Source organism: Moschus berezovskii, chromosome 28 (assembly GCF_049115385.1).
Source record: "Moschus berezovskii isolate FMDL1 chromosome 28, NW_MosBer_1.0, whole genome shotgun sequence".
Classification (NCBI taxonomy): domain Eukaryota; kingdom Metazoa; phylum Chordata; class Mammalia; order Artiodactyla; family Moschidae; genus Moschus; species Moschus berezovskii.
The window spans coordinates 24,549,709-24,575,436 of NC_142487.1; the positions used below are offsets into that span (position 1 = coordinate 24,549,709).

At 43.9% G+C, this 25,728-nt stretch overlaps 1 protein-coding gene across 4 annotated transcripts in view; it reads right to left on the minus strand.

Annotated features, from left to right (window-relative positions):
- TXNL1 (thioredoxin like 1) overlaps nucleotides 1–2,807 on the minus strand; it is a 32,061-nt gene extending 29,254 nt beyond the window's left edge. For 2 of the 4 annotated variants that reach the window (XM_055417422.2, XM_088833493.1), the window contains exon 1: nucleotides 2,495–2,806. In XM_055417422.2, the coding sequence (XP_055273397.1) occupies nucleotides 2,495–2,592 (98 nt within the window). In that variant the 5' untranslated portion in view covers nucleotides 2,593–2,806. Of the gene's footprint in view, nucleotides 1–2,494 lie in introns of all 4 variants that reach the window. The other 2 variants (XM_088833494.1, XM_055417423.2) reach the window with 2 other exon arrangements.
- Nucleotides 2,808–25,728: the final 22,921 nt, after the last annotated feature.

Consider the following 25,728-nt stretch of genomic DNA (forward strand, 5'->3'; position numbering starts at 1 on the left):
TTAAAATATTTTAAAAAGTTGACACGTAGAGAAATTGGAACTCTCCTGCGGGACTGGTGGAAATGCAAACTTGTGCAGCCACTATGGAAAATACTTTGGTGGTTTCTCAAAAAGTTATACACAGAATTACATTATAACCCAGCAATTCTGCTCATAGGTATAACACAAAAGAACTGAAAGCAGGGACTAACAGAGATCCCTGCACACTTATGTTCATAGCAGCGTTATTTACAATAGCCAAAAAACCGAACCATCCAAATGTCCATCAACCATTCATCAAGAGATGAATAAACAACACGTGGTATATACATACAACAGAAAAAGGAAGGAAAATAGGCCACACGCTATAACACGGTTGAACCTTGACAGCAGGCTAAAACAAGCCATAAACAGAAAGACATATATAAGTTTCTAGTTAAATGAGTTATCAAGAATAGGCAAATTGATAGAGACAGAAAAGTAGGAGAGAGGTTTCCAGGGGCTGGGGACACTGGAGGGAAGGCATGGGGATTCCTGTTCAAGGGTGCACAGTTTCAGTCTGAGAAGATGAAAAATCCCTAGGACATAGGGTAACGGTGGTGCAAAATTGTGGATGTACTTAATGCCACTGAACTGTACATTTTAAAAAGGCTAATGTGGCAAATTTATGTTACATATAGCAATTTAAAAAACAACTGAAAAACGGTATTGGAGAGACATGGAAATTCTTAAACAGGAGAGCAACAATCTGCATAGTAAAATTAATAGGATGGATAAAGCATGGAAATTGAGAATAAGGAATATGGCTTAAAATAGAAATGGAAAGGAAATTAAGAAATAGGTGCTTGAGAAAACTATATTCTTGGCCTAATGTGGGAAGATAGCAACTTTTCTCACATCAAATAAATTATGTATTATTCTGTCATGTCTCCTCCTGCTATGGTAAAAGAAAAAGAGAGTTTATCATAAAGGCACCAAAGTATAAACCCTCCCACTGACTAGAATTAGGAAACTGAACTAAATATGAGATCTGTTATTAAAATCATCTCTTCCTTTTCCCAACTTTGGCCTGGGACTTAACAAATGTATAGGTATTTCTTCATATTAAGAATACTGTCACTATAAAACCAACAAAACTGGGAAGACACACTTTAAAATCTAATGCACTGCCCCTTTCCAATTCCATATGAGATTGGTCCCCAAATAACTGTTCACTTGTTTTCATCTCTATCTGCTTTCCTCCATCCCCTAAAACGAATCTAATCCTAATGCTACCGTTTAGATATTCAACATTTACTGAATCATGTTCAACAGGTTTGAAGCACTTTTTGCTCTGAGTCAAAACACCGCCTTACGTTTATATCGTTTGTTGCTGTTGTTTAGTCGCTAACTCGTGTCCGACTCTTTTGCTCGCCAGGCTCCTCTGTCCATGGGATTTCCCTGGCAAGGACACTGGAGAGTGTGCCATTTCCTCCTCCAGAGGATCTTGGACAATAAAATGTGTTACGTAAACACTGATACTTGTAGGAGATTTCTCCAAGTTATAGTGTAAATAACCACCAGGGTGGTCAAGGTAAGTCAAATAGACACTTCTAATCCTTCTATTTGGGTGGACACTGACATATGAATGCGGAGGTCGGTAAATACACAAACTCGCTGAAACCTTGGTTCTGAATATCCACTTCCAACGCGGCACTCTCACACAGAAACACACCACACACCCAACGTGGAAGATCCACCGGCTCTGCAACCTATGATTTATGTCGAGATTTACGAAAGCCAGATAACACCTTTTAAGTTCCGTCTCCTCTTAAATCACCAAGTCAAAAATGGAGTCTATTCGGTCAAAGCCAGATGTGTGAACACCTGTCTACCTGAACTGTATATATAAAAATATATATATATATCTACTATAACTGCCCTGATCAGACGCAACTTCTTACACAAGGCGGCCTAAGACGACTAACCAAAGGAGTGACAAAACCCTTAACAAAAGTGAAAAAAAGTATCCTGACCCCACATCTTAATTTAAAATGCATTAGCTGAGCCTCAGGTCTAAGCACTAGGCGGATTAGCCGCATAGCTGAAATCTTTCTTCACGTTTTTCCAGACCTGCAGGTGGTGAAGACAAACCGTTCGCTAAGTTAAACCGGGAGGGTTCCTAAGACACAAGTGACAGCTGGACCCCGGGAAAGGAAGGGCCGGACGAGAGCCAGGGGCCGCTGCGGGGAGACGCCCGCAGACAGGAAAGAGCCGGGCCGCCCGCGAGCGCAGAGCTCGTCCAAAGCAGCGGGCGGGGACTGCGGGCCGGGGACGCGGCCGGCCAGGCCTGCGAGCTCGCCGCAGCCGCCCCGGGGCCACGAGCGGGGGGCTCAGTCCGCGGGCCTGAGGCCTGACGCGGCCGCGGCCGGGGCCGCACACTTCCGGGGGCGGAGGAGCCGGCAGGGCGGGAGGCCGGGAGTGGAAGGGACGGCCGCCGCGGCGCCCCCCGCCCCGGGCTCGGGCCCGGCCTCACCCCCGCATGGTGAACTTGACCACGGCGAGTCTGGAGCCCGCGCCGCTCAGCTCCGGCTGGAAATCCGGGTCGCTCCCGACCGGCTTCACGCCCACCATTCTCGGGGAGCCTGGGCAGGGCGGCCGCGACGCCGCCGGCTTCAAACCTGACGGAGGGGCGGTCCCGGGGGAGGCAGCGCGGGAGGCGCGGGAAGGCCCGGGCCGGGACCGAGCAGGCGGCGGCCGCGGCGTCTCCTCCCCGCGGCGCTCTCTCGGTGCCGAGTCACGCCAGGGAGCGCAGCGGCCGAGGGGGCGGGGACAGCGAGGGACGGGCCGGCCCGCGGCACCCGGCAGCCACCGCGCGGCGCGGCCGCCTGCGCTTGCGCACGCTGGCGCTACTTCCGCTCCTTCCGTTTGGGCTCCCCCTGCCCAATCCGAAGGCGCGACTTGTGGCCACGCCCTCGACTGAGGGCTCCCTCATTGGCTGGAGCGGCGCAGGCGCCGACGACGAGCGGTCGCTTGCGCAGGCGCACGTTGCTCCTCAAGTTCACGTCTTTCTTCGCGATGCCGAGACGTGGGTTTTTTTTTTTTTTTTTTTAGGGAAGAGTTTCCTGGGGTTTTTACCGAGGGGTGAGAAAATGAGAAAATAACCTCCCCCCCGCTCCCGAGGTTCTTGGCTGCTGCCTTAGGTCTTAAGCTCCCTCCGGAAATACTAAGAGTGTAGTTCTGTCTCACATTGGCGACACACCGCCGCATTAGATAAAAGACTTTGAGGCGGCCCCATGGACTGCAGCGCGCCAGGCCTCCCTGCCCCTCACCGTCTCCAGCATGGACTTTAGGAACACGTGTTAACGAATTTTCGGTACACTCGGGCTTTCTCTGGGTAGTCATCCAGAAGATACGATGCACCTTTCACTTGTGCCTGAGAACATGGAACGTGTGCCTCAGTTGCTGTTCGGTTGCTAAGTCCTTTTCTGATTCTTTGCGACCCTATGGACTGTGTAGCCCACCAGGGTTGTCCTCTGCTGTCTCGGAGTTTGCGCACATTCTTGCCCACCGAGTCAGTGATGCTGTCTAACCATGTCGTCCTCTGCCACCCGCTTCTTTTGCCCTCTGTCTTTCCCAGCATTAGAGTCTTGACCAGTGAGTCAGCTCTTGGCATCAGGTGACCAGAGTTTTGGAACTTCAGCCTCAGCATCAACCCTTCCAATGAATGTTTAGAGTTGACTTCCTGGACAGAGGAGAGCCTGGTAGGCTACAGTCCATGGGGTCGCAAAGAGTCGGACACGACTGACCGACTTTCACTCACTCACTCCTTTAGGATGGGCTTCCCTGGTGGCTCAGATGGTAAAGAATCTACCTGCAATGTGGCAGACCCGGGTTCGATCCCTGGGTTGGGAAGATCCCCTGGAGAAGGAAATGTGAACCCATTCCAGTATTCTTGCCAGAAGAATCCCATGGACAGAGGAGCCTGGCAGGCTACAGTCCATGGGGTCGTAAAGAGTCCGACTCGACTGAGCAAGTAACATTTGGATTAACTGATTTGATCTCCTTGCAGTACAGGGTTCTCTCCAGTCTTCTCCAGCACACCACCCTACTTTAGGAACTCATAACCTGGTGATAGATGCAGTTACAATAACAAAGAAGCTTGCAAAGGAAACAGTGGAAAGGGCAAGGTAAGTTGGCTACTAGATATGGCCTCCTGAACCGAATCTTGATAGAGAAGAGCATAGCCAGATAACAGGGTACTCCACCCTGAGAAAGCTTTGATGAAAATACATAGTTGAGAATGCTGCTGCTGCTGCTCATGATAGCTAAGAGTTAACAAATTATGTGCCGGACAGCATACAAGCTCTTTGAGTATGTTAGCTCATTTAATGCACACAACAACCTTAATTTTCCAAAGTTCACACAGCTTGTGTGAAGTCAAGACAGCATTCAACTTAAGGCAGTCAAACACCAGAGCTTGTGTGTATGCTAAGTTGATTCAGTCCTGTGCGACTCTTTGCGAGGCCATGCACTGTAGCCCGCCAGGCTCCTCTGTCCATGGCATCCTCCAGGCAAGAATACTGGAGTGGGTTGCCATGCCCTTCTCCAGGGGATCTTCTCAACCCAGTGACTGAACCCATGTCTCCTGTGGCTCCTGCATTGTAGATGGATTCTTTACTGCCAAGCCACCAAGGAAGCTCCTAACCCGAGTATGGTCTTAAATGTTACGTTAGGTGACAAATCAAGTGGTTTATCTTTGGTTGTAGCTGGGGTGGTTAAATTGAAGAAGAAGGTGAAGATCAGATGATGACTAGCTAAATAATTTGTATTTTGATGTGAAGGTAATAGAGTCGTCACTGCAGGACAATTGTGTGGTTACAAGTGTCTTTATAAAAAGCCCGGAGGTAAAAGGAAGGAGGATGAAAGGCAGTGAAACCAGTTTAGGAGCTTACTGCAGGTAATCCAGGAACTCGGTTACAGGGGCTGCTGCTGCTGCTGCTAAGTCACTTCAGTCGTGTCCGACTCTGTGTGACCCCATAGACAGAAGTCCACCAGGCTCCCCCATCCCCGGGATTCTCCAGGCAAGAACACTGGAGTGGGTTGCCATTTCCTTCTCCAATGTGTGAAAGTAGAAAGTGAAAGTGAAGTCGTTCAGTCGTGTCCGACCCTTAGTGACCCCACGGACTGCAGCCTACCAGGCTCCTCCATCCATGGGATTTTCTAGGCAAGAGTACTGGAGTGGCTTGCCATTGCCTTCTCTGGACAAGTTGCTAACGTCTCTGAACTCCAGCTTTCTTGTCTGTGAGAACTGAAGAATACGTACTTTGTAGGATTGAGCAAGTTTAATAGTAGATGATGTACATAAAGAACTGGAATATAAGGTGTTCAGTAAAAGATTTTATAAACAGTAGTATGTTAGGGCTGCCATATCAAAATGCCACAAACTAGGTGCCTTAACAGAAATTTATCTCACAGCTCTGAAATAAAGACTGGAAACGCAAGGTCAGGGTGTCAGCAGGTTTGGTTTCTCCACAGGCCTCTCTCCTTGGTTTGTAGAGAATACCTTTTCTCTATGTCCCCATGTGGCCTTTGGCTTGTGCACCCACACACACATACATAAGCATGTACACTCCTGGTGTCCCTTCCCCTTCTTATAAGGACACCAGCTCTGTTGGATTAGGGCCCACCGTTATGACCTCATTTAACCTCAGTTACCTCCTTAAAAGTCCTGTCTCCAAATATGGTCACACTGGGGATCAGGGCTTCAACCTGAGTTTGGAGGCACACAATTCAGTACATAACGGGAATTACCGTTATTCCCGAAGGTCACCCTGGTTTTGCCCAAGAAGCAAATAGACTCTCAACTAAGGCAGTTTTGGTAAATATTAAGTGGCAGAGAGTATTTATGAAAACAAGGCCTAAGAAATCTACAAGAGGCAAGATAAAAAGGGATTATAAAGGTTAAATCCGATAAACACGTTTTGTTGTTTGTTTTCCATCTGTTTCTCCGTGCCAACTCTCAGCCGTTCTTCACCCTGCTCTGAGTTCCGGGAAAGTGACCCACAAGAACTGGACCAAGAGGATGCCTTGTTGGAGCTTCTTGTTGGAGAGTAAAGGATGAAAGAGAGGGAGACCCAGTTGTTAGTTCTCACAGCTCCCATCCAGCTTTGTTGCTGCAGGCCATAGCTCCTGGCCGGAGGCGCTTCATACCATTGTCCTTTTGGAGTTCCTATAACTTCTGTGTTCCCTGGTCCCTTCAGGGCTGGAAGTCGGAATCACTGCCTTTTGGTAGAACTCCTAGCCACTGAGGCTGTCCTTGGAGAAACACTCTGTTGTAAGGGATCCTCACACAGTCAGGAGAAGGAGGCCAGGTGACGGTTCTCCCTGTTCCACTGATGACAAGACTGCCTTTCAGAGCAGTGTGTAACTCATTCCGTTACACAGCTATGCGCTGCTTAGCCCTGTCAATGGCAGCCCACTCCAGTCCTCCTGCCTAGAAAATCCCGTGGACGGAGGAGCCTGGTGGGCTGCAGTCCGTGGGGTCACTAAGGGTCGGACACGACTGAACGACTTCACTTTCACTTTTCACTTTCACACATTGGAGAAGGAAATGGCAACCCACTCCAGTGTGCTTGCCTGGAGAATCCCAGGGACAGGGGAGCCTGGTGGGCTGCCGTCTGTGGGGTCGCACAGAGTTGGACATGACTGAAGTGACTTGGCGGCAGCAGCAGCTTAATTTCATTAAGTAAAATAAGATTTTAGTAGATGGAATTTTCCCAAAAGATGATACTAATTTTCTTCTAAATTTGTATATGCCACCCTGAAATCCTCATTTCCTAGAATTTTCATGAAAAAACCCTACAGACCCAAAAACTTCTGCAAGAATGACTTGTGATTATTCTTCTCTTTCCATTCCTAAGATTAGCATATTCAGAAATGTCAAATATGCTGCATATTATGCAGGAGACCCCGGTTTGATTCTGGATTGGGAAGATCCGCTGGAGAAGGGATAGGCTACCCACTCCAATATTCTTGGGCTTCCCTGGTGGCTCAGCTGTTGAATCCACCTGCAGTGCAGGAGACCTGGGTTCGATCCCTGGGTTGGGAAGACGCCCTGGAGAAGGGAAAGGCTACTCACTCCAGTATTCTGGCCCAGAAAATTCCATGGACTGTATAGTCTGTGGGGTCACAAAGAGTCGGACACGAAGGACAAGACTGAGTGACTTTCCCCTCACAAACTACCCCTACCCCTTCCTTACATGGTGATGGGAGATGCCACTATTAGAGGCTATGGTTTCTGGCAGTGCCCATGACCAGAGTCAGCCCTCTGCAGACAGCTGATCCAGCCTACAGTTATGTTTTGTTTGACATTACCTGTAAGTGTGTGTGTGTGTGTGTGTGCGCGCGCGCTGATGATATGGTGATATTTGGAACTTGCTATTACACATTTTGTTTTCCCTGGTATTTCTTTTTCTTTTTCTGGCCATGCCACATGGCTTGTGGGATCTTAGTTCCCCAACCAGGGATGGAACCCAGGTCGTGGCAGTGAAAGCACCTAGTCCTACCCACTGGACCATCAGGGAATTCCCTCCTTGATAATTTCTAATTGCCTTGTATCCTCACACTATTTACCTTTATTGTAGTGTTGTTTTATTTTCTTTAACCTTCCATCATACTGAATATTCTACAATTAAACCTTGAGCACTGTCAGGGTAAGGGGCGCCAACCCTCTCTGCAAAATGCCAACCCTCCCTGCAGTGGAAAATCCGAGTAAAACTTTACAGTCAGCCCTTCATATGCATAGTTCTGAATCTGTGGATTCAGGTAATAGTAGTACATATTTAGTGAAAGAACTCTGCATATAAGTGGACCCTAGCAGTTCAAAGCCAGGCTTCAGCAGTATGTAAACCGTGAACTCCCAGATGTTCAAGCAGGTTTTAGAAAAGGCAGAGGCACCAGAGATCAAATTGCCAACATCCGCTGGATCATGGAGAAAGCAAGAGAGTTTCAGAAAAACATCTATTTCTGCTTCATTGACTATGCCAAAGCCTTTGACTGTGTCGATCACAATAAACTGTGGAACATTCTGAAAGAAATGGGAATCCCAGACCACCTGACCTGCCTCTTGAGAAACCTGTATGCAGGTCAGGAAGCAACAGTTAGAACTGGACATGGAACAACAGACTGGTTCCAAATAGGAAAAGGTGTCCGTCAAGGTTGTATATTATCACCTTGCTTATTTAACTTCTATGCAGAGTACATCATGAGGAACGCTGGGCTGGAAGAAGCACAAGCTGGAGTCAAGATTGCCGGGAGAAATATCAATAACCTCAGATATGCAGATGACACTACCCTTATGGCAGAAAGTGAAGAGGAACTCAAGAGCCTCTTGATGAAAGTGAAAGAGGAGAGGGAAAAGATTGGCTTGAAGCTCAACATTCAGAAAACAAAGATCATGGCATCTGGTCCCATCACTTCATGGGAAATAGATGGAAAAGCAGTGGAAACAGTGTCAGACTTTATTTTGGGGGGCTCCAAAATCACTGCAGATGCTGATTGCAGCCATGAAATTAAAAGACGCTTGCTCCTTGGAAGGAAAGTTATGACCAACCTTGATAGTATATTAAAAAGCAGAGACATTACTTTGCCAACCAAGGTCCGTCTAGTCAAGGCAATGGTTTTTCCCGTGGTCATGTATGGATGTGAGAGTTGGACTGTGAAGAAGGCTGATCGCCGAAGAATCGATGCTTTTGAACTGTGGTGTTGGAGAAGACTCTTGAGAGTCCCTTATACTGCAAGGAGATCCAACCAGTCCATCCTAAGGGAGATCAATCCTGGATGTTCATTGGAGGGACTGATGCTAAAGCTGAAACTGCAATACTTTGGCCACCTCATGCGACGAGTTGACTCACTGGAAAAGACTCTGATGCTGGGAAAGGTTGGGGGCGGGAGGAGAAGGGGACGACGGAGAATGAGATGGCTGGATGGCATCACCGACTCTGTGGACATGAGTTTGAGTGAACTCCGGGAGTTGGTGATAGACAGGGAGGCCTGGCGTGCTGTGATTCATGGGGTCGCGGAGAGTCGGACACGACTGAGTGACTGAACTGAACTGAACTGAGCAGTTCAAAACTATGTTGTTCCAGAGTCCATTGTATTTTGTCTCTTGCTTTTTTTTTTTTTTTTATCGGTTATCTCCTTCCCAAAACTATGTTGTTCCAGAATCCATTGTATTTTGTCTCTTGCTTTTTTTTTAATCGGTTATCTCCTTCCTGGAGCCTTTTATCCTCATGTTTAGTCTAGATTGATTGCCTTATATTACGTACTACATGGCTGTCACCTGGGATTTCCCTTCACTGATCATTTGAGTAAGCACTGCAAGTCCCTAAATCCACTGCTTTGCTTTGCTATGATACTGCTCCTTTGGGTCTTGGGAGTAGAATTGTTGGATCATATGGTAATTCTTGGGCTTCCCAGGTGGCAGGTAAAGAATCTGCCTGCCAATGCAGGGGGCGCAACAGATGCAGGTTCTATCTGTAGATCGGGAAGATGCCCTGAAATAGGACATAGCAACCCACTCCAGTATTCTTGCCTGGAAAAGTCCATGAACAGAGCAGCCTGGCGGGCTACTGTCCATGGGATCACAGAGAGTTGGACCTGACTGAGCACCTGAGCACTCAGCGTGGTAGTTCTTGGTTAAACTTTTTAAGGCACTGCCAAGTGGCACCATGTTACATTCCCACCTGCAATGCTTAAGAGTTCCAGTTTTTCCACATCCTTGCTGGCACTTTTCCTTTTTTGAGGGAGGGGGCAGTGGACGGCCATCCTAATGACTGAAGTGGTATCTCATTGTAGTTTTGATGTGCGTTTCCCTAAAGACTGAAGGCATTGAGCATCCTTTCATGGGCTTTGTGGTTATTTATCTGTTTTCTTTGGGGGAGAAATATCTATGTAGTTACTTTACTCATTTTTTAATTGATTCTTTGGGGGATTGGAGGATACATGTATATATTGTGGCTGTTAATCCCTATCATATGTATGATTTGCACATGTTTTCTCCCGTCTTATAGGTTGTCTTTTCACTTTCTTGATAGTGTTCTTTGATGACAGCAGTCTTTAATTTTGGTAAACTTTAATTTGCCTATTATTTCTTTTGTTATCTGTGCTTTTGGTGGCATATACAAGAAATCTTTGCAAATCCTGCATGATAAAGATTCCTTATGTTCTCGATAAGAATTTTATCATTTTAGCTCTTATGTTTAGTTCTTTGATCCACCATCCACCATTTTTGAGGTGGTCTTCAGTTTGATTCTAATCATTTCAAAGCATTCTGGTATACAAGATAGGTACAATTTTGCAGTTTAATACATATTTGTATGTTTTTTGGGCAGGCATTATGCAATAACTTTACAATCTCTGATCTTCATTTACCTTTAAATTGAATCCTTTTGTAAAGCCAGTTTTCAAAAAGCAGGGATAAGAAGTTAATGAAGAAGAATTTTTATTCTACAAAAAAAATTCCCATAAATTCCTCTGAGATATAATATACTTCTTTAAATAAATAAATTTTTATTAGCAGAAATCCAGGGATACAAAATTATTGATGAATCAGATAAACTATATAAAATCCTCATTAATGTATCAAAATTACACCTACCTCAAAATTCTACATACAAATAACTCTTGCTAAATAGTTCATTGTTAGCTTGTACCGGTTCAGTTCAGTTCAGTTCAGTTCAGTCGCTCAGTCGTGTCCGACTCTCCGCGACCCCATGAATCACAGCACGCCAGGCCTCCCTGTCCATCACCAACTCCCGGAGTTCACTCAAACTCATGTCCACAGAGTCGGTGATGCCATCCAGCCATCTCATTCTCCGTCGTCCCCTTCTCCTCCCGCCCCCAACCTTTCCCAGCATCAGAGTCTTTTCCAGTGAGTCAACTCGTCGCATGAGGTGGCCAAAGTATTGCAGTTTCAGCTTTAGCATCAGTCCCTCCAATGAACATCCAGGACTGATCTCCTCTAGAATGGACTGGTTGGATCTCCTTGCAGTATAAGGGACTCTCAAGAGTCTTCTCCAACACCACAGTTCAAAAGCATCGATTCTTCGGTGGTCAGCCTTCTTCACAGTCCAACTCTCACATCCATACATGACCACGGGAAAAACCATTGCCTTGACTAGAGAACTTAAAAAGCAAAGCTTATTGACTGGGTAACTTTTAAAAAAAATAATTTCAACCCTGTATACGAGACAGCAAAAGAGACACAGATGTATAGAACAGTCTTTGGGACTCTATGGGAGAGGGTGAGGGTGGGATGATTTGGGAGAATGGCATTGAAACACGTATGTTGTCATATGTGAAACGAATCACTAGTTCAGGGTCAATGCATGTTATAGGATGCTCGGGGCTGGCATGCGGGGATGACCCAGAGGGAGGATAAAGGGAGGAGAGAGGTGAGAGGGGGGTTCAGGAGGGGGAACTTATGTAAACCCGGGGCAAATTCATATCAATGTATGGCAAAACCAACCAATATAATATTGTAAAATAATTTGCCTCCAATAAAAAATAAATTGATTACATAAAAAATAAAAAAATAATTTCAGGTGAGAAACTTTGCTTTATTTTTAAAATTTTGAGGACAAATTATGTAATGTATATAGTATAATGATTAACTAGAAAGGAAATCCTGCTTCGTAATTTCTAAACCGTTTCTGGTTGGACGCCATTGAAATAGAAACTGAAAACAGTTCCCATAGGTGTCCCTAGGTGGTGCAATATCTTTTCAATCTCAGGGGTGTGATCTCCCCTTAGACAGCAAATCCTTCTATTGAGCAGACAGACAACTTGTCCCACCCAATTCTTTAGTGTTGGAAATCAGGTGTTGTCTTGGAGGAGAGAGTTTCCCAGGCTGTCGTTCAGTGATCTGTCACTGTTAAAAATCTCCTCCTCCGTGAACATACTGGAGAAACTTGCTGACAATTCTGAGTCAGCTTTGGGTGTTTCCCAGAAACGCAAAGTAGTTTTTTCTTCTGGAACTTATATCTGAGGTTCAGAAGTCATTAAGCTATCTAGAGTTGCTATTAAGCTATCTAGAGTTGCTATTAAGAAAGCCAGATATTTGGACAAATATTTCCATCACCTCAGCCTCTGAAATAAAAATCCACATTTTAATATTTAGGAAAAGTGTGCTGGGGGTTGGCATGAATTCTTTGGAACTGAACAATTAAACAGAAGTGCACATAACTATGATTTCACTTAGTTACTTATAAAGAGAGTTATTTTTCCTGTGGTAGTGTAGTAGGTATTGTCTGACCAGAATATACAAATAGAGAATAAATTAAGGTTTTCACTGTATTCAAAGCCTTTTCTCTGGCATGTCCTCGAACAAACACACACACACCCCCCCAAACATATGCATCCTCATCAGCTAGTCCATTCTTGAGTAGCATTACCTGAATACTGTGAGTACATCTGAGAACCCAGCACTGAAGACATTCAATAAGAACAAAATGTTTGTTAGTGGCTTTCATACAATAAGGAAGTGGTTATTTAAGGTTAAAAGCAACATTTCTCACCAAAATTCAGAATATTAGAATCAGAAGGAAGTTGGAGGATCAATGCTAGGCATAATTTTCAGTTCAGTTCAGTTCAGTCGCTCAGTTGTGACCGACTCTTTGCGACCCCATGAACCACAGCACGCCAGGCCTCCCTGTCCATCACCAACTCCCGGAGTTCACCCAGACTCACGTCCATCGAGTCGGTGATGCCATCCAGCCATCTCATTCTCTGTCATCCCCGTCTCCTCCCACCCCCAATCCCTCCCAGCATCAGAGTCTTTTCCAGTGAGTCAACTCTTCGCCTGAGGTGGCCAAAGTATTGGAGTTTCAGCTTTAGCATCAGTCCCTCCAATGAACACCCAGGAGCCTGCACATCTAGAAGACAAGGCTTCCTTTAAAACTTATAACCAAAACACCATTGTCACACCTAAAGCATTAACAGTTCTTCCTTACTGTCGTCAAATATCTACTCAGTGTTAAAATTTCCCATTTTTCTCCTAGTTTATAACTTATTTGAGTTAGTATCAAAATCAGATATATACATTGCATTGCTCGATGTGTCTGTTTCTTATCTCCTACTGCAACTTTATTTAGGGATTTCAGTGGTTACAACTTTGTGCTTCCAGTGAGAGGGTTTGATCCCTGGTCAGGGAACTAAGATCCCACATGCCTCGTGGTGCAGCCAAGAAAATAAAACAGCACAAAACGTTACAATCTTTGCTTCTTTTTTCCAACTTTTTTATCAGAAAATATTCAAGTGAAGAGAAAAGTTGTAGCAGCAGGAAGAGGCGGAAGAGGAAAGGAAGATGGTACGGTGAGAAGAGGGTGCCCCTTCTTGCTAGTCTTTGATGGGGGACTCCCCAAGAGGAGTGTGCTCTTGACTACCTTCAGCTTGCTCAAGCATTCACTAGGAGCTGCCCCAGGGATAGGTGAGCTCGGGTGGAAAGCTGAAGAGACTCTGGAGAAGCTAATAGCACAAGGAGTGAGCAGACCATTCTCCATGGGGCTGGGAAGTGGATTTTTCTGAAAAGGGAGTCTGGCACTATTTGTAGCACACAGATCCTCTTAATCACACAGGTTTGAGGAGCAACCCTTCCTGGGCTCTGATGGTCCCCTAATCATGACAGGAAACAGAAGAGGGAGGCTGGCAGGACAAACCTCAGCCCCTGTTGCTGCAGCTGGTGACAGAGCTCCACGTGGCATTCACTGCTTTCACCCTCAGATCCTAGTTTCCCCTTGATGATCTCAATGAGGGGCCCTGAAATCCTCACTTGAGAGGAGCCTGAGCACCCGCAAATCTCATCACCGTCCCTCCTTCCAATTCAGAAGGCATGGGTCAGGAGCACATGGAGATGTTTCTGGAAAAAGACATCCAGTTACTTGGAAAGACGTGGCTAGATTCAGTGGAAGTCATGAGATGGGGGAAAAAAAAAGAGAAGTCTCCTCAGTTGACTTTCATGTCATGTGAGAAAGTGCAAAGGGAAACTCTTAAAGGGTTTTACAGTCACACAAAACCATGCAAAGAACACTTACCCCACTAAGCTGCGACAGGGCGATGAGTGGGTTCTCTTAAGTGCCCACGAGAAGACCCAAACGTGACGTGACTTTTAGGGCAACGGGTCCATTAAGGAAAGGACGGAATTAGCAAAGTGCTAGGCACTGTGGGGAACACCAAACCGCAGATTTACAAAAGATGAGGAAGAAAAGAACAACATACGTGAAACCGTTCGAAAATGACAGTAGTGATGAGGACTGCTGGGCAGCGCTGGACCGTCTCTCTCTCTCCTCAAAATCATTAATTTGGGGGAACAAATCTTTTTGCTTTTTGGAGAACTTGGAACTTAGGAAGTCCAGGAAGTATTGGTGTGCTATTGGGGAATAGCTACTAAATTCTGAAGATAGAATGATACTTGAGGTTTTTGTTTTGATACCTGTAAGCAGTAAAATGTAGCATGCTAAAGTTCCTGACCCTTGCCCTATAGGTTCCACGTATAATTCTGGTGAAACTATGTATTTTGGTTAAAATATCAACAACAATGACAGCTTACTTGTTTCATTGTCTTTCTTTCCCATCCAGTTCACATGCTGCATTGCTGCCAAGTTAATATTTGTGGCTGAAGCACCCTCCAGTGACTGCCCAATGACTCACGCTCTGTATAATCCTCTCTTGCAGTGCAGATGAGACCTGTGACTTGCTTCTCAACAAACAGAATATGGCAGAAGTGATGGACTGTGACTTCACTGGTAGCGGTAGGTCACTATCTGTACCGTCTGTATCTGCAGGCATGTGACCCCATCCTTCTTGTGCTCCCAAGAGAGATGCTCTTTACCGACGTTGAAGCAGTAGGCTGCCATGTTGGGAGACAGTCTAGACAGCAGGGAACTGTCTGTAGGCCCTGAGGAACGGGATTCTTAGCCATATGCGTGCTGAGCTCAGTCTCTCAGTTGTGTCTGACTTTGCAATCCCAGGGACTACAACCCGCCAGGCTCCTCTGTTCACGGAATTCTCTAGGCAAGAATACTGGAGCGAGTTTCCATTTCCTCTTCCAGGGGATCTTCCTGACCCCGGGATCGAATCCACATCTCCTGAGTCTCCTGCATTGGCAGGTGGATTCTTAACCACTGTGCCACCTGGGAAGCCCTAGCCACAAGGAAATGAAAGAGCCTGAGTGGGCTTGGAATCAGATTCTTTCCTAGTCAAGCCTTCAGATGAGAATGCAGTCTGCCTGACACCTTAATAGCGGTCCTGTGAGACCATGAGCATAGGACCCAGTTCACCTGTGCCTAAACACCGTTCCCATGGAAACTGAGGCAATAAGTGCATGTCATTTTAAGCCAGTAAATCTACGGTGATTTTTAATACAAACATGAAAACAAATGCCATAGTGTCTTGGTCAAAAATTTTCCATGATGGACTTCCCTGGTGGTCCAGCAGGTAAGACTCCGTACTCCCAATGCAGAGGGCATGGCTTTGATCCCTGGTCTGAGCACTAGATACCATGTGCCACAACTAAAAGATCCTGCGTACTGCAAGGAAGATTGAGGCTCTCCTGTGCCACAGCAAAGATCCAGCGCAGTCAAATACATAAAAATATTTTAAAATTCAGTGGCTTTTTGTTGACTTTAGAATAAAGTCCAAGGAATTCCTTGGTGGTCCAATGGTTAGGACTCCAGTCTTCCATAGCAGGAGGTCTAGGTTTGATCCCTGGTCAAGGAACTAAAATCCCACAAGCTCTGCAGTGTGGTGAAAAAAAACAGTAGAATAAAGTCAAAAAAGCTCAGGACAGTCAAGGCTTTCTGTTATCTGAATTTACTTGACTTTTTCCCGAGTTATTTTTCTATTACTGGGTCTAGGCCCACTCTCATAAAGACTATATCAAGCTAAGAGAGAGCTCTTTCAACAAAGACTGTCTGTTGAAGGAGTCCCTCGAGGGGCAGAAATAACTGAGTCCTCATATCATAGTTTCTCGTTATGTATGTCTACTTTATGTCCTCTGAATTAAACTTCCTGTTTATTATATATATAGTCATGTCTTAAGTTTCAGTACCAGCAAGTTGTTTTCCTTTCCAAGTTTTTCTTGGTCTAAACCCTGCCCATTTTTGTCGATCTCCATAAAATCAAATGTGATTATCCAGCATCACCCCAACCCAGAAGTAATTCATCTTTTCTCCACTACTCCTTATGGTATGTATTTCCCACATTCCACGATATTACAGCCATATATCTTTATGGACATGTGTCATTCAATTCAGTTGCCCATCATCCGAACACTTTTTAGGGAATTCTCTATTTTGTGAGTCTTGGTGGGAAGCAGAGACTGCCTTCTTCTGTAGAAACTAAATCTGCCAAATTCTTGCTTCCTCACTTTGCTTTTCAGTTGAGGTTCAATAACTATATATTGCAGCAAAAATTTTTATTATTTAAGTCTTTCAAGATTTTTATGGAGAAGGCAATGGCAACCCACTCCAGTACTGTTGCCTGAAAAATCCCATGGAGGGAGGAGCCTGGTAGGCTACAGTCCATGGGATTGTGAAGAGTCGGATACAACTGAGCGACTTCACTTTCACTTTTCACTTTCATGCATTGGAGAAGGAAATGGCAACCCACTCCAGTGTTCTTGCCTGGAGAATCCCAGGGACGGGGGAGCCTGATGGGGTCACACAGAGTCGGACATGACTGAAGCGACTTAGCAGCAGCAGCAAGATTTTTATATAATTCCTCCAGGGTTATGGTTAGGATTCAGTTCAGGTCAGTCGCTCAGTTGTGTCCGACTCTTTGCAACCCCATGGACTGCAGCATGGCAGGCCTCCCTGTCCATCATCAACTCCTGGAGTTTACTGAAACTCATGTTCATTGAGTTGGTGATGCCATCCAACCATCTCATCCTCTGTCATCCCCTTCTCCTCCCGCCTTCAATCTTTCCCAGCATCAGGGTCTTTTCAAGTGAGACAGCTCTTCGCATCAGGTGGCCAAAGTATTGGAGCTTCAACTTCAACATCAGTTCTTCCAATGAACACTCAGGACTGATCTCCTTTAGGATAGACTGGTTGGATCTCCTTGAAGTCCAAGGGACTTTCAAGAGTCTTCTCCAACACCACAGTTCAAAGGCATCAATTCTTCTGCACTCAGCTTTCTTTATAGTCCAACTCTCACATCCATACATGACCACTGGAAAAACCATAGCCTTGACTAGATGGACCTTTGTTGGCAAAGTAATGTCTCTGCTTTTTAATATGCTATCTAGGTTGGTCATAGCTTTTCTTTCAAGGAGCAAGTGTCTTTTAATTTCATGGCTGCAATCAGCATCTGCAGTGATTTTGGAGCCCCCCAAAATAAAGTCTGACACTGTTTCCACTGTTTCTCCATCTGTTTGCCATGAAGTGATGGGACCGGATGCCATGATCTTAGTTTTCTGAACACTGAGCTTTAAGCCAACTTTCTCACTCTCCTCTTTCACTTTCATCAATAGGCTCTTTAGTTTCTCTTTGCTTTCTGCCATAAGGGTGGTGTCATCTGCATATCTGAGGTTATTGATATTTCTCCCGGCAATCTTGATTCCAGCTTATGCTTCATCCAGCCCAGTGTTTCTCAGGATGTACTCTGCATATAAGTTAAACAAGCAGGGTGACAATATACAGCCTTGATGCACTCCTTTTCCTATTTGGAACCTGTCTGTTGTTCCATGCCCAGTTTTGACTGTTTTTCCTGACCTGCATACAGGTTTCTCAAGAGGCAGGTCAGGTGGTCTGGTATTCCCATCTCTTTCAGAATTTTCCAGTTTGTGGTGATCCACACACTCAAAGGCTTTGGCATAGTCAGTAAAGCAGAAATAGATGTTTTTCTGGCACTTACTTGCTTTTTTGATGATCCAGTGGATGTTGGCAATTTGATGTCTGGTTCCTCTGCCTTTTCTAAAACCAGCTTGAACATCTGGAAGTTCATAGTGTGCGTATTGTTGAAGCCTGGCTTAGAGAATTTTGAGCATTACTTACTGGTGTGTGAGATGAGTGCAATTGTGCAGTAGTTTGAGCATTCTTTGGCATTGCCTTTCTTTGGGATTGGAATGAAAACTGACCTTTTCCAGTCCTGTGGAAAATGTTTAGGATTAGGGTATAATATTGGGGGTTTCCCAGTTGGCTCAGTGGTAAAGAATTCGCCTGCCATAGCAAGAGACTCGGGTTTGATCCCTGGGTTGGGAAGATCCCCTAGAGGAGGAGATGGAAACCCACTCCTGTATTCTTGCCTGGAAAATTCCAGGGACAAAGGACCCTGGTAGGTTACAGTCCGTGGGATCACAAAGAGTTAGCCAAGACTGAGGTCTGCACGTATATAATATTGAAAGTATTAGACTGCTGAAGGAAAAAATCTTAATTTACAGGAAGATTATATGTGTAATATATATATGTGTGTGTGTATAAAAGTGTGAATTTTTCTGAACTCAATATCTGAAAATTTATGTTAGTCCTGTGGTTTAGGAGATTACACACATATACAGACATTGGCACTAAATTTTGTAAACTGGTTGGAGAGGGGCCAGAATGTTAAAAGTTAGAAAGTTTCTCACTAATGTTCCAGTGAACCTTTGTATTAATATTTCAAGTAATATAAATATTACTTGAAACACAGTGTACAATTAATGTTTGTTGAATAAAAGGGTCAACTTTGTCTAGGAAAGATAACTTACAGATTTTCTTTAAAAGCAAAGAAGCTTTCATGCAGCCTGACATTATCCTTTGGTAACACTCTGTCCTTCCTTTATTTCCAAAAGGTCCTCACAGAGTGTAAAGGGGATTATGGACTTAATGGCCTAAATGTATTCATCATCACAACAGAGAGTAAGTGTATTTAACCCAGCTGGCCGAGGAATTAATTTCTTCTGTTTTAACATCATTTTCTGCTCTTCCCTCTTCTCTGATATGATTGCCAGACTGCTAGTCAAAAGTAGAAAAAAATCATAGAAGTCCAGTTTGCAGTATTAGACAATTTCAGAATTATTGATTTTCAAGTGTTCTATTGACTTTCTAGGTCAGCATTATGATTTAGTTTTTCTCATTACGGTAGAAGCAGAGCTGGTCTCTACAAATCAACAGAAACAGCATCTCAGAAACAACACCTGAGACCTAAAGGATGCTAAATGGCCTAGTGCAGGAAACCGGGGTATGCCATTTAGAACACTGATGGATCTGTAACGTGTCTGTAGGAAGAGAGTGTCTAAGATGGGAGGAGGAGAGGGAGAAGTTTGCCACAGCAGCTGTGAACAAAAATAACAGAGTCTCCCTCATTACTCAGTTCTTAAAAGGGTTAAGTTGCAACACACTCCAGCTGCCCACAAACAGTGTGCACTGAGGGGAATTAAGGATCAAGAATAGGATGAAGTATTCTTGTTTTGAATATATGGCCCCAAAGCAGTTAAATGCATACTTAAGGACGAAAGTCAGTGATGCCAGATTCTTGCATAGAAAATCACTAAAATAATTATTTGAGATTATCTGTTTGTGTGTGTGTTTGTCATTAGCAGTAATCTTTTTACCAAGATACATGTTTAACTGCAAGTATTTTCAAGCCAAAAAATTCATATAGGCTCCTTCCCTGCATCCCTACTTCTTTGCAGCAGTCCCCTCAGAGTTCCTTACATGCTGTTTCCTGGACTATAGTTCCCAGTAAGGTCCATGAATAAAACTCAATTCACAACTTGTACTTTGTTTCCCTTCCGGTCAACAGTTTTGGTGACCATGGAGTGTCCCACAGCTGACTGCTCTCCTTTGCCTAAACTCTGCAAGGATCCAAACACTTGCTACCAGCCAGGCCCCTTGTCCCTGTCTAGCTCCTAAATGAGCCCAGATGATTTGGTAAGTTTCTCTGAGCCTTGAATTTTTTGTCTTGGATGATCAATCCTGATTTTTTTATTATGTGGTGTGTAGGCTCCACACTAGTAGAGTTTCCCTGAACTGAAGGTAATTCAGGAAGGAAGTACCTTGTATTCTAAGTTGAAAGATGCTGGGAAGACTTTGCGCAGTTGAAAGACCCTGGCGAGGTTTGGACTGGGTGATTAGGTAGGAGTTAGTCCTGTTCTTTTCCTAGAATGGGTTGCTTTCATAGAGTTTGTTGGAATAAAAGTGAACATACCATAGGAGAGCTTTCGGTTCTGAAGATAAGGGGCAGAATTCCTCCTGGCTGGTTTACAGCTCTCTCAGGGGACCGAGAAACTTGCGGGAGTGGTAGAGGCAAGTCCTCCCATAATACAGCAGCCCCTTGTGACACTCATTTATTAAAGAAACTTGTCTGTCTGGGACTTCCCTAGTGGCTCAGTGGTTAAGAGCCTGCCTCCCAGTGCAGGGGACATGGATTCAGTCCCTGATCCAGGAAGATTCCACGTGCCGTGGAGCAGCTAAGGCCGAGCATCACAGCCATGGGGCTTGGAGTCCATGCTCTGAGACAAGAGGAGCCCTGCTAGAGAAAAGCGGGTGTAGCAACAAAGACCCAGCACAGCCAAGAATAAATTTAAACATTTTTAAAAAAGAATGTGTTTTTAAAAGGGAGGGGGAAGAGACCTTTTTAAATTCAAACTGAACTACTAGAAAGACTCCCTCACCCACAGTCTGATTCACAGCCTCCTTCAGATTCTGTCAAAGATGAATTGTTCAGTCACGTCTTGTCTGACTCTTGTGAATACAAATCTCAAAAGTCTTTTCTGCAAATAGTAAAAAGCCTTAGCCATTTGAGTGGATAAACTTTAACTTATTCCACTTTTTGTTATAAACTAGTAAGTTTTATATTGTAATACGTGTTTCTTGACTGAGTTTTAAAATGAAGCTGTGAGATCTCTGGTTGTATCTGTTTATCTGTCTGTGTGTTCATTATAGATATATGTCTCTACCTCCAGATGGTATTATCAAAATCAATTTGTTAAAGAGCTCTATTTAATTCACTTAAGAGTAAGTCCTCATAAATTAAATATTTATAAATGTTACAGTAACTAACCCAAATGAATTTCAAGTTTACATGATCTGGGAGATATTCAATATTAGATTAATATATAGTATTAAAGTTTAAGTTTATTGATTTAATTAAAACAGACATGTCTTACTTTTATTGAACCTAGGTTTACTAAAAAGTTATCCAATATTATCTCTGTTATGAAATTTATTAGCAAGAAGAATAGCTTGGGATGATGGCTAACTTGGTCTAATGTCTCATGAAGGATTTCATGCATAATCTAAACGTAATTGTTGGGAACAAGTAAATAAATATAAATTCTGTTTTATGGTGATGTGCACAGGGAATGTTGCCTGCCATTCCTGTAAGTAAAGAATGTCGCCTGCCATGGCAGTTAACAAGGGTCAAGTCATCAGCCCCTGTAGCCCCCTCATATCCCCCACCCCAAAGGGTGTGCCTTGAGGGGAATTCAGGACAGAGGAAAACAAGAAGCATCATTTGCTTTGGATACTGGCCCTCAGTAGTTCAGATGCATATCTAGGGAATAATTTCAGTGAGCCCAGTTTCCTGCATCTTCTCGTAGATAGACAAGCACTAGAACCATGAACTCCAGGTGGCTGTGTTTGTGATCAGAAGTCATTTTGGGATGTTTGACTACCCTTTTTCCTCCCCCCAAGCAAAAACTCTTATATATCCTGGCTCCTCCTTTACTTCTTTGGAGCAGTTTCTGTTATTGGAGAGGTTTCCCCCTGGGTTATAGTCTTCAATAAGGTCCCCAAATAAAATTTAACTGGAAACTATTAGATTGCTTTTTTCTTCAGTCAACTGTGTATATCTGCTTAAAAATGGTAACTGAGCAACTTGAAACTTTAAAGTTTTGCTAAGTTAAGTTAAATGATAGAAATTTATTAAATATATAGATGATTGTCAAGTAAAAAAGATACTGAAACATTAATTACTGAACATAGGCTTCCTTTTACAGAGAAACTAAAGATATTCAGGTCTATTATGGGGATGCATGGATAAATTTTCTATAAAATTTTTTTAGAAATCACAAATAGTATTTGTAAGTTTGCCTATTTATAGAGTGCTAATGTGAAAAGAATTCATAATTGCTTACTTCTTAATTTTCACTACAAAGGAAGGTTTTTAAAGGTTAAGAACTCTCTTATGTGTAATCAATTTAATTAAATAAGGAAAACATCTTCAGAGGCAAGGAAAAATATAAAGAATGGAAATGCAGTTCGTTAAAGGAAAAGAAAGTGATTTTTGTCTTAAATCTGACTATTTCTAAATGGTGAGGAAAGGGACAGACAAATAAGGATATAAAAGATTTGTGAGAAAAAAGGAATCTTTATAAAGGAATTCTGTGTGGGATCAGGATTATCTAAGAATAGAATAAATTTAATTATGAAAGTAAATTTTAGTATTAAAGATAAGGTGGTGCAAAACTAGAAATTTATTTTCTTTCTTTGCTAAGAGGAAATTTTTTGCATATTGATCTGCTTTTTGATAACAGGAAAAAAATTTATTTCCTTTTAATTGGTCTGTTAACTTTCTGTAAGGGCTTCCCTGGTGGCTCAGTGATAAAGAATCTGCCTGCCAATGCAGGAGACATGGGTTTGATCCCTGGGTTGGGACGATACCCTAGAAAAGGAAATGGCAACCCACTCCAGTATTCTTGCCTGGGGAGTCCCATGGACAGAGGAGCCTGGTGGACTGCAGTTCATCGGGTCACAGGAGTCAGACACAGCTGAGTGCACGCGCACACCACACATGTAACTCTGCCTTTAAAACCTTCTGTTGTCACTCTGGTTAACTGAGGAAGTATTGTTTCACAGTGACCTATGATTCTACCTGACCAAGTGTTTTAAAACCTTTTTGACATCTTTGACAAGCTTCCCCAGTCAAGTTCTAGATGAAATTTTTAAAAATATACACTTTCATGCATCTCTTTACTGGGCTGCTCCGGGTCCCAGCCACACGAGAATGGAATATTTCCTGCCACACCTGTAAACAAGGATGTTGCCGTTGTCAGCGACTGCAGCCCTCCATTGTGAGCTGGTGAGCCCTCAGAGGACTCAGCAAGGAGAAGAACACCTGTGATCTAGCAGCCGTCAACCACAGCCCCTCCCTGTGGTGAGCCTTGAGGAAAGGAAGCTCAGAATGCGAAAACGCAGGATCCTGGCCCCAGATAGCCGAGGTGCAATGAAAGAAATGATTTCAGTAAGCCTAGACCTTTGCATCTGCCCATACACAGAAAAGTGCTAAATTGCTTGACATGAGATACCTGGTTTTCTTTAATTAGCAATCATCTTTCTTTTAAAAGTTTACTTATTTATTTAATTTTTGACTGTGCTGGGTTTTTGTTGCTTTGCGCATGCTTTGTCTAGTTGTGAGTCGGGGCTTCTCTTCGACCAGGGATTGAACTCAGACCCCTAGCCACTGGACCACCAGGGAAGTTCCCTAAGTGAATTGCTTTTGCTCTCTAGCACGGGCTTCTCACTGCAGAGCTGGGCTCTAGGTTGTGAGGGCGTCAGAGGTTGCGGCACACGGGCCCAACAGAGCAGTAACGTTTTGATGTTCAGACTACCTGCCCTTTGTTGCACAACCTCTGTGTGACCTGGACCTCTCCTCACCCCCTCAGAGCAGTTCTCTCAGGGTTACTTGAAATCCTGCCTCTTGGACTTTAGTCCTAAAAATTTCCACGGAATAAAACTGAACTCTCAACTTTCAGGTTGCGTGTACCTTTTCAGCTGGCACCCGGGATCTTCAATTGCGGCACGAGAACTCCTGGTCGCCGCCTGTGGAATCCAGTTCCCCGACCAGGGATTGAACTCAGGCCCCCAGCCACTGGACCACCAGGGAAGTCCCCTAAGTGAATTTCTTTCGATCGCTAGGAAACTTTGGGATACTTCAGAGGGCTTCTGAAACATCTCAAAGAGAGAAACTAAACTAATGAGGCTTATGTAGTATGTCAAACTGCATGGGAAACATTGTCACTGATGATAAACCTTCTTAGCTTCTATCGTGTGGGTGTAGTTACTAATGTAAAATTACTAACATTTGGATATATCCTAGTATACTACCAATCATAATTCTAATTCTTGTCTTAATAGATGTGTGTCACAGACATAACCAAATTTCCTTGTCAGTTGTAATTAGATCTTTAACCATCCCATTTTCAGTCTTTTGTCGTTTATATAGACAGTTATTAGTTTGCTCTGATGCTTTTACAAAACTAAAGATCTTCAGAAAGATTCATAAAAAGGACTTTTAACAATATAGGCTTCTGATAACTTCTTTTTTATTTTTGGCTGTGCTGAGTCTTCATTGCTGCACGGGCTTTTCTCTGGCTGCGGCAAGCGGGGGCTACTCTTCATTGGGGTGCATGGGCTTCACATTGCGGTAGCTTCTCTTCTTGTGAAGAACAGGCTCTAGAGCATTCTCAGCAGTTGCAGCTCCCAGGCACAAGAGCACAGGCTCAGTATAGTGGCGCATGGGCTTAATTGCTCTGCAGCATGGACCGGATCTGGGATCAAACCCATGTCTCCTGCGTTGGCAGATGGATTCTTTACCACTGAGCCAGCCACCAGGGAAGCCTGGTTTCTGGTAACTTTGAGATCATACTACTGAACTGAGTAAGAAATACCAAAACTCAAATGAAAAACCTCATGGCTTTGTAAAACTACTAACAAAACAATCTAAATCAACAAGAATTAATTGCATGGGGCTGAATGACCTGATAAATAAAATTTATAATTTTATGACTTTTTCTCTTAAATATTAATGGCTTTTACTGTTTGTTTTCCAGAGAAGAGTAAACCTTTCCTTTTACGGTAACTACAGAAAGCAGCAAGTTGATAAAGTGTACCTTTGGAGATAAAGATAAGACATTTATTTTTTCCCCCCTCTACTGAATCTCTCCAGAATTTGCCTTCTACACCAGGCTCCCCTCTGGACTTCTTGGCTTATTGTGATCCTGGTTACAACTAGTTACACTAATCAGCATTGTAAATTTTTCTCTTTGTTGTTTTCAGACTGTTTATGTTTTATGTCTCTTGCAGCTCTACTGTGACTTAATTAATGCTATTAGCTATATTACTTATGGGCTTCCCAGATTATGCTAGTGGTAAAGAATCCACCCCCTGATGTAAGAGATGCAGGTTCGATCTCTGGGTTGGGAAGATCCCCTGGAGGAGAACATAGCAACCCACTCCAGTATTGTTGCCTGGAGAATCCCAGGGACAGAGGAGCCTGGTGGGCTACAGTCCATAGGGTCACAAAGAGTTGGACACGAGTGAAGTGACTTAGCACAGCATATTAGTGCTAAATATGCCTGTCTTTTATAAGATTATTGTTCTTTACGTTACTTGATGTACAATAAAACTAATGATGGATAATTGTCTTGAGACAATTGATCACATATATAGCTCTATACAAAATTACTCATGATAGTACAACTCTAGATATAGGAAAAAGCAACAGGAGAGAAACAATTCCTGGATCATAACAGACTAGTAAGACACATAATCCAGAGATATTTAGGTTATTAACAGGACCTAATTCAGATGTAGGGCTTCCCAGATGGCTCGGTGGTAAAGAATCCACCTGCAATGCAGGAGACCTGGGTTCAGTTCTGGGGTCGGGAAGATACCTTGGAGAAGGAAATGGAAACCCACTCCCTAATTCTTGCCTGGGAAATCCCATGGACAGAGGGGCTGGGTGGACTGAAGTCCATAGGGTCACTTAGCGACTGAACAACAACAAACC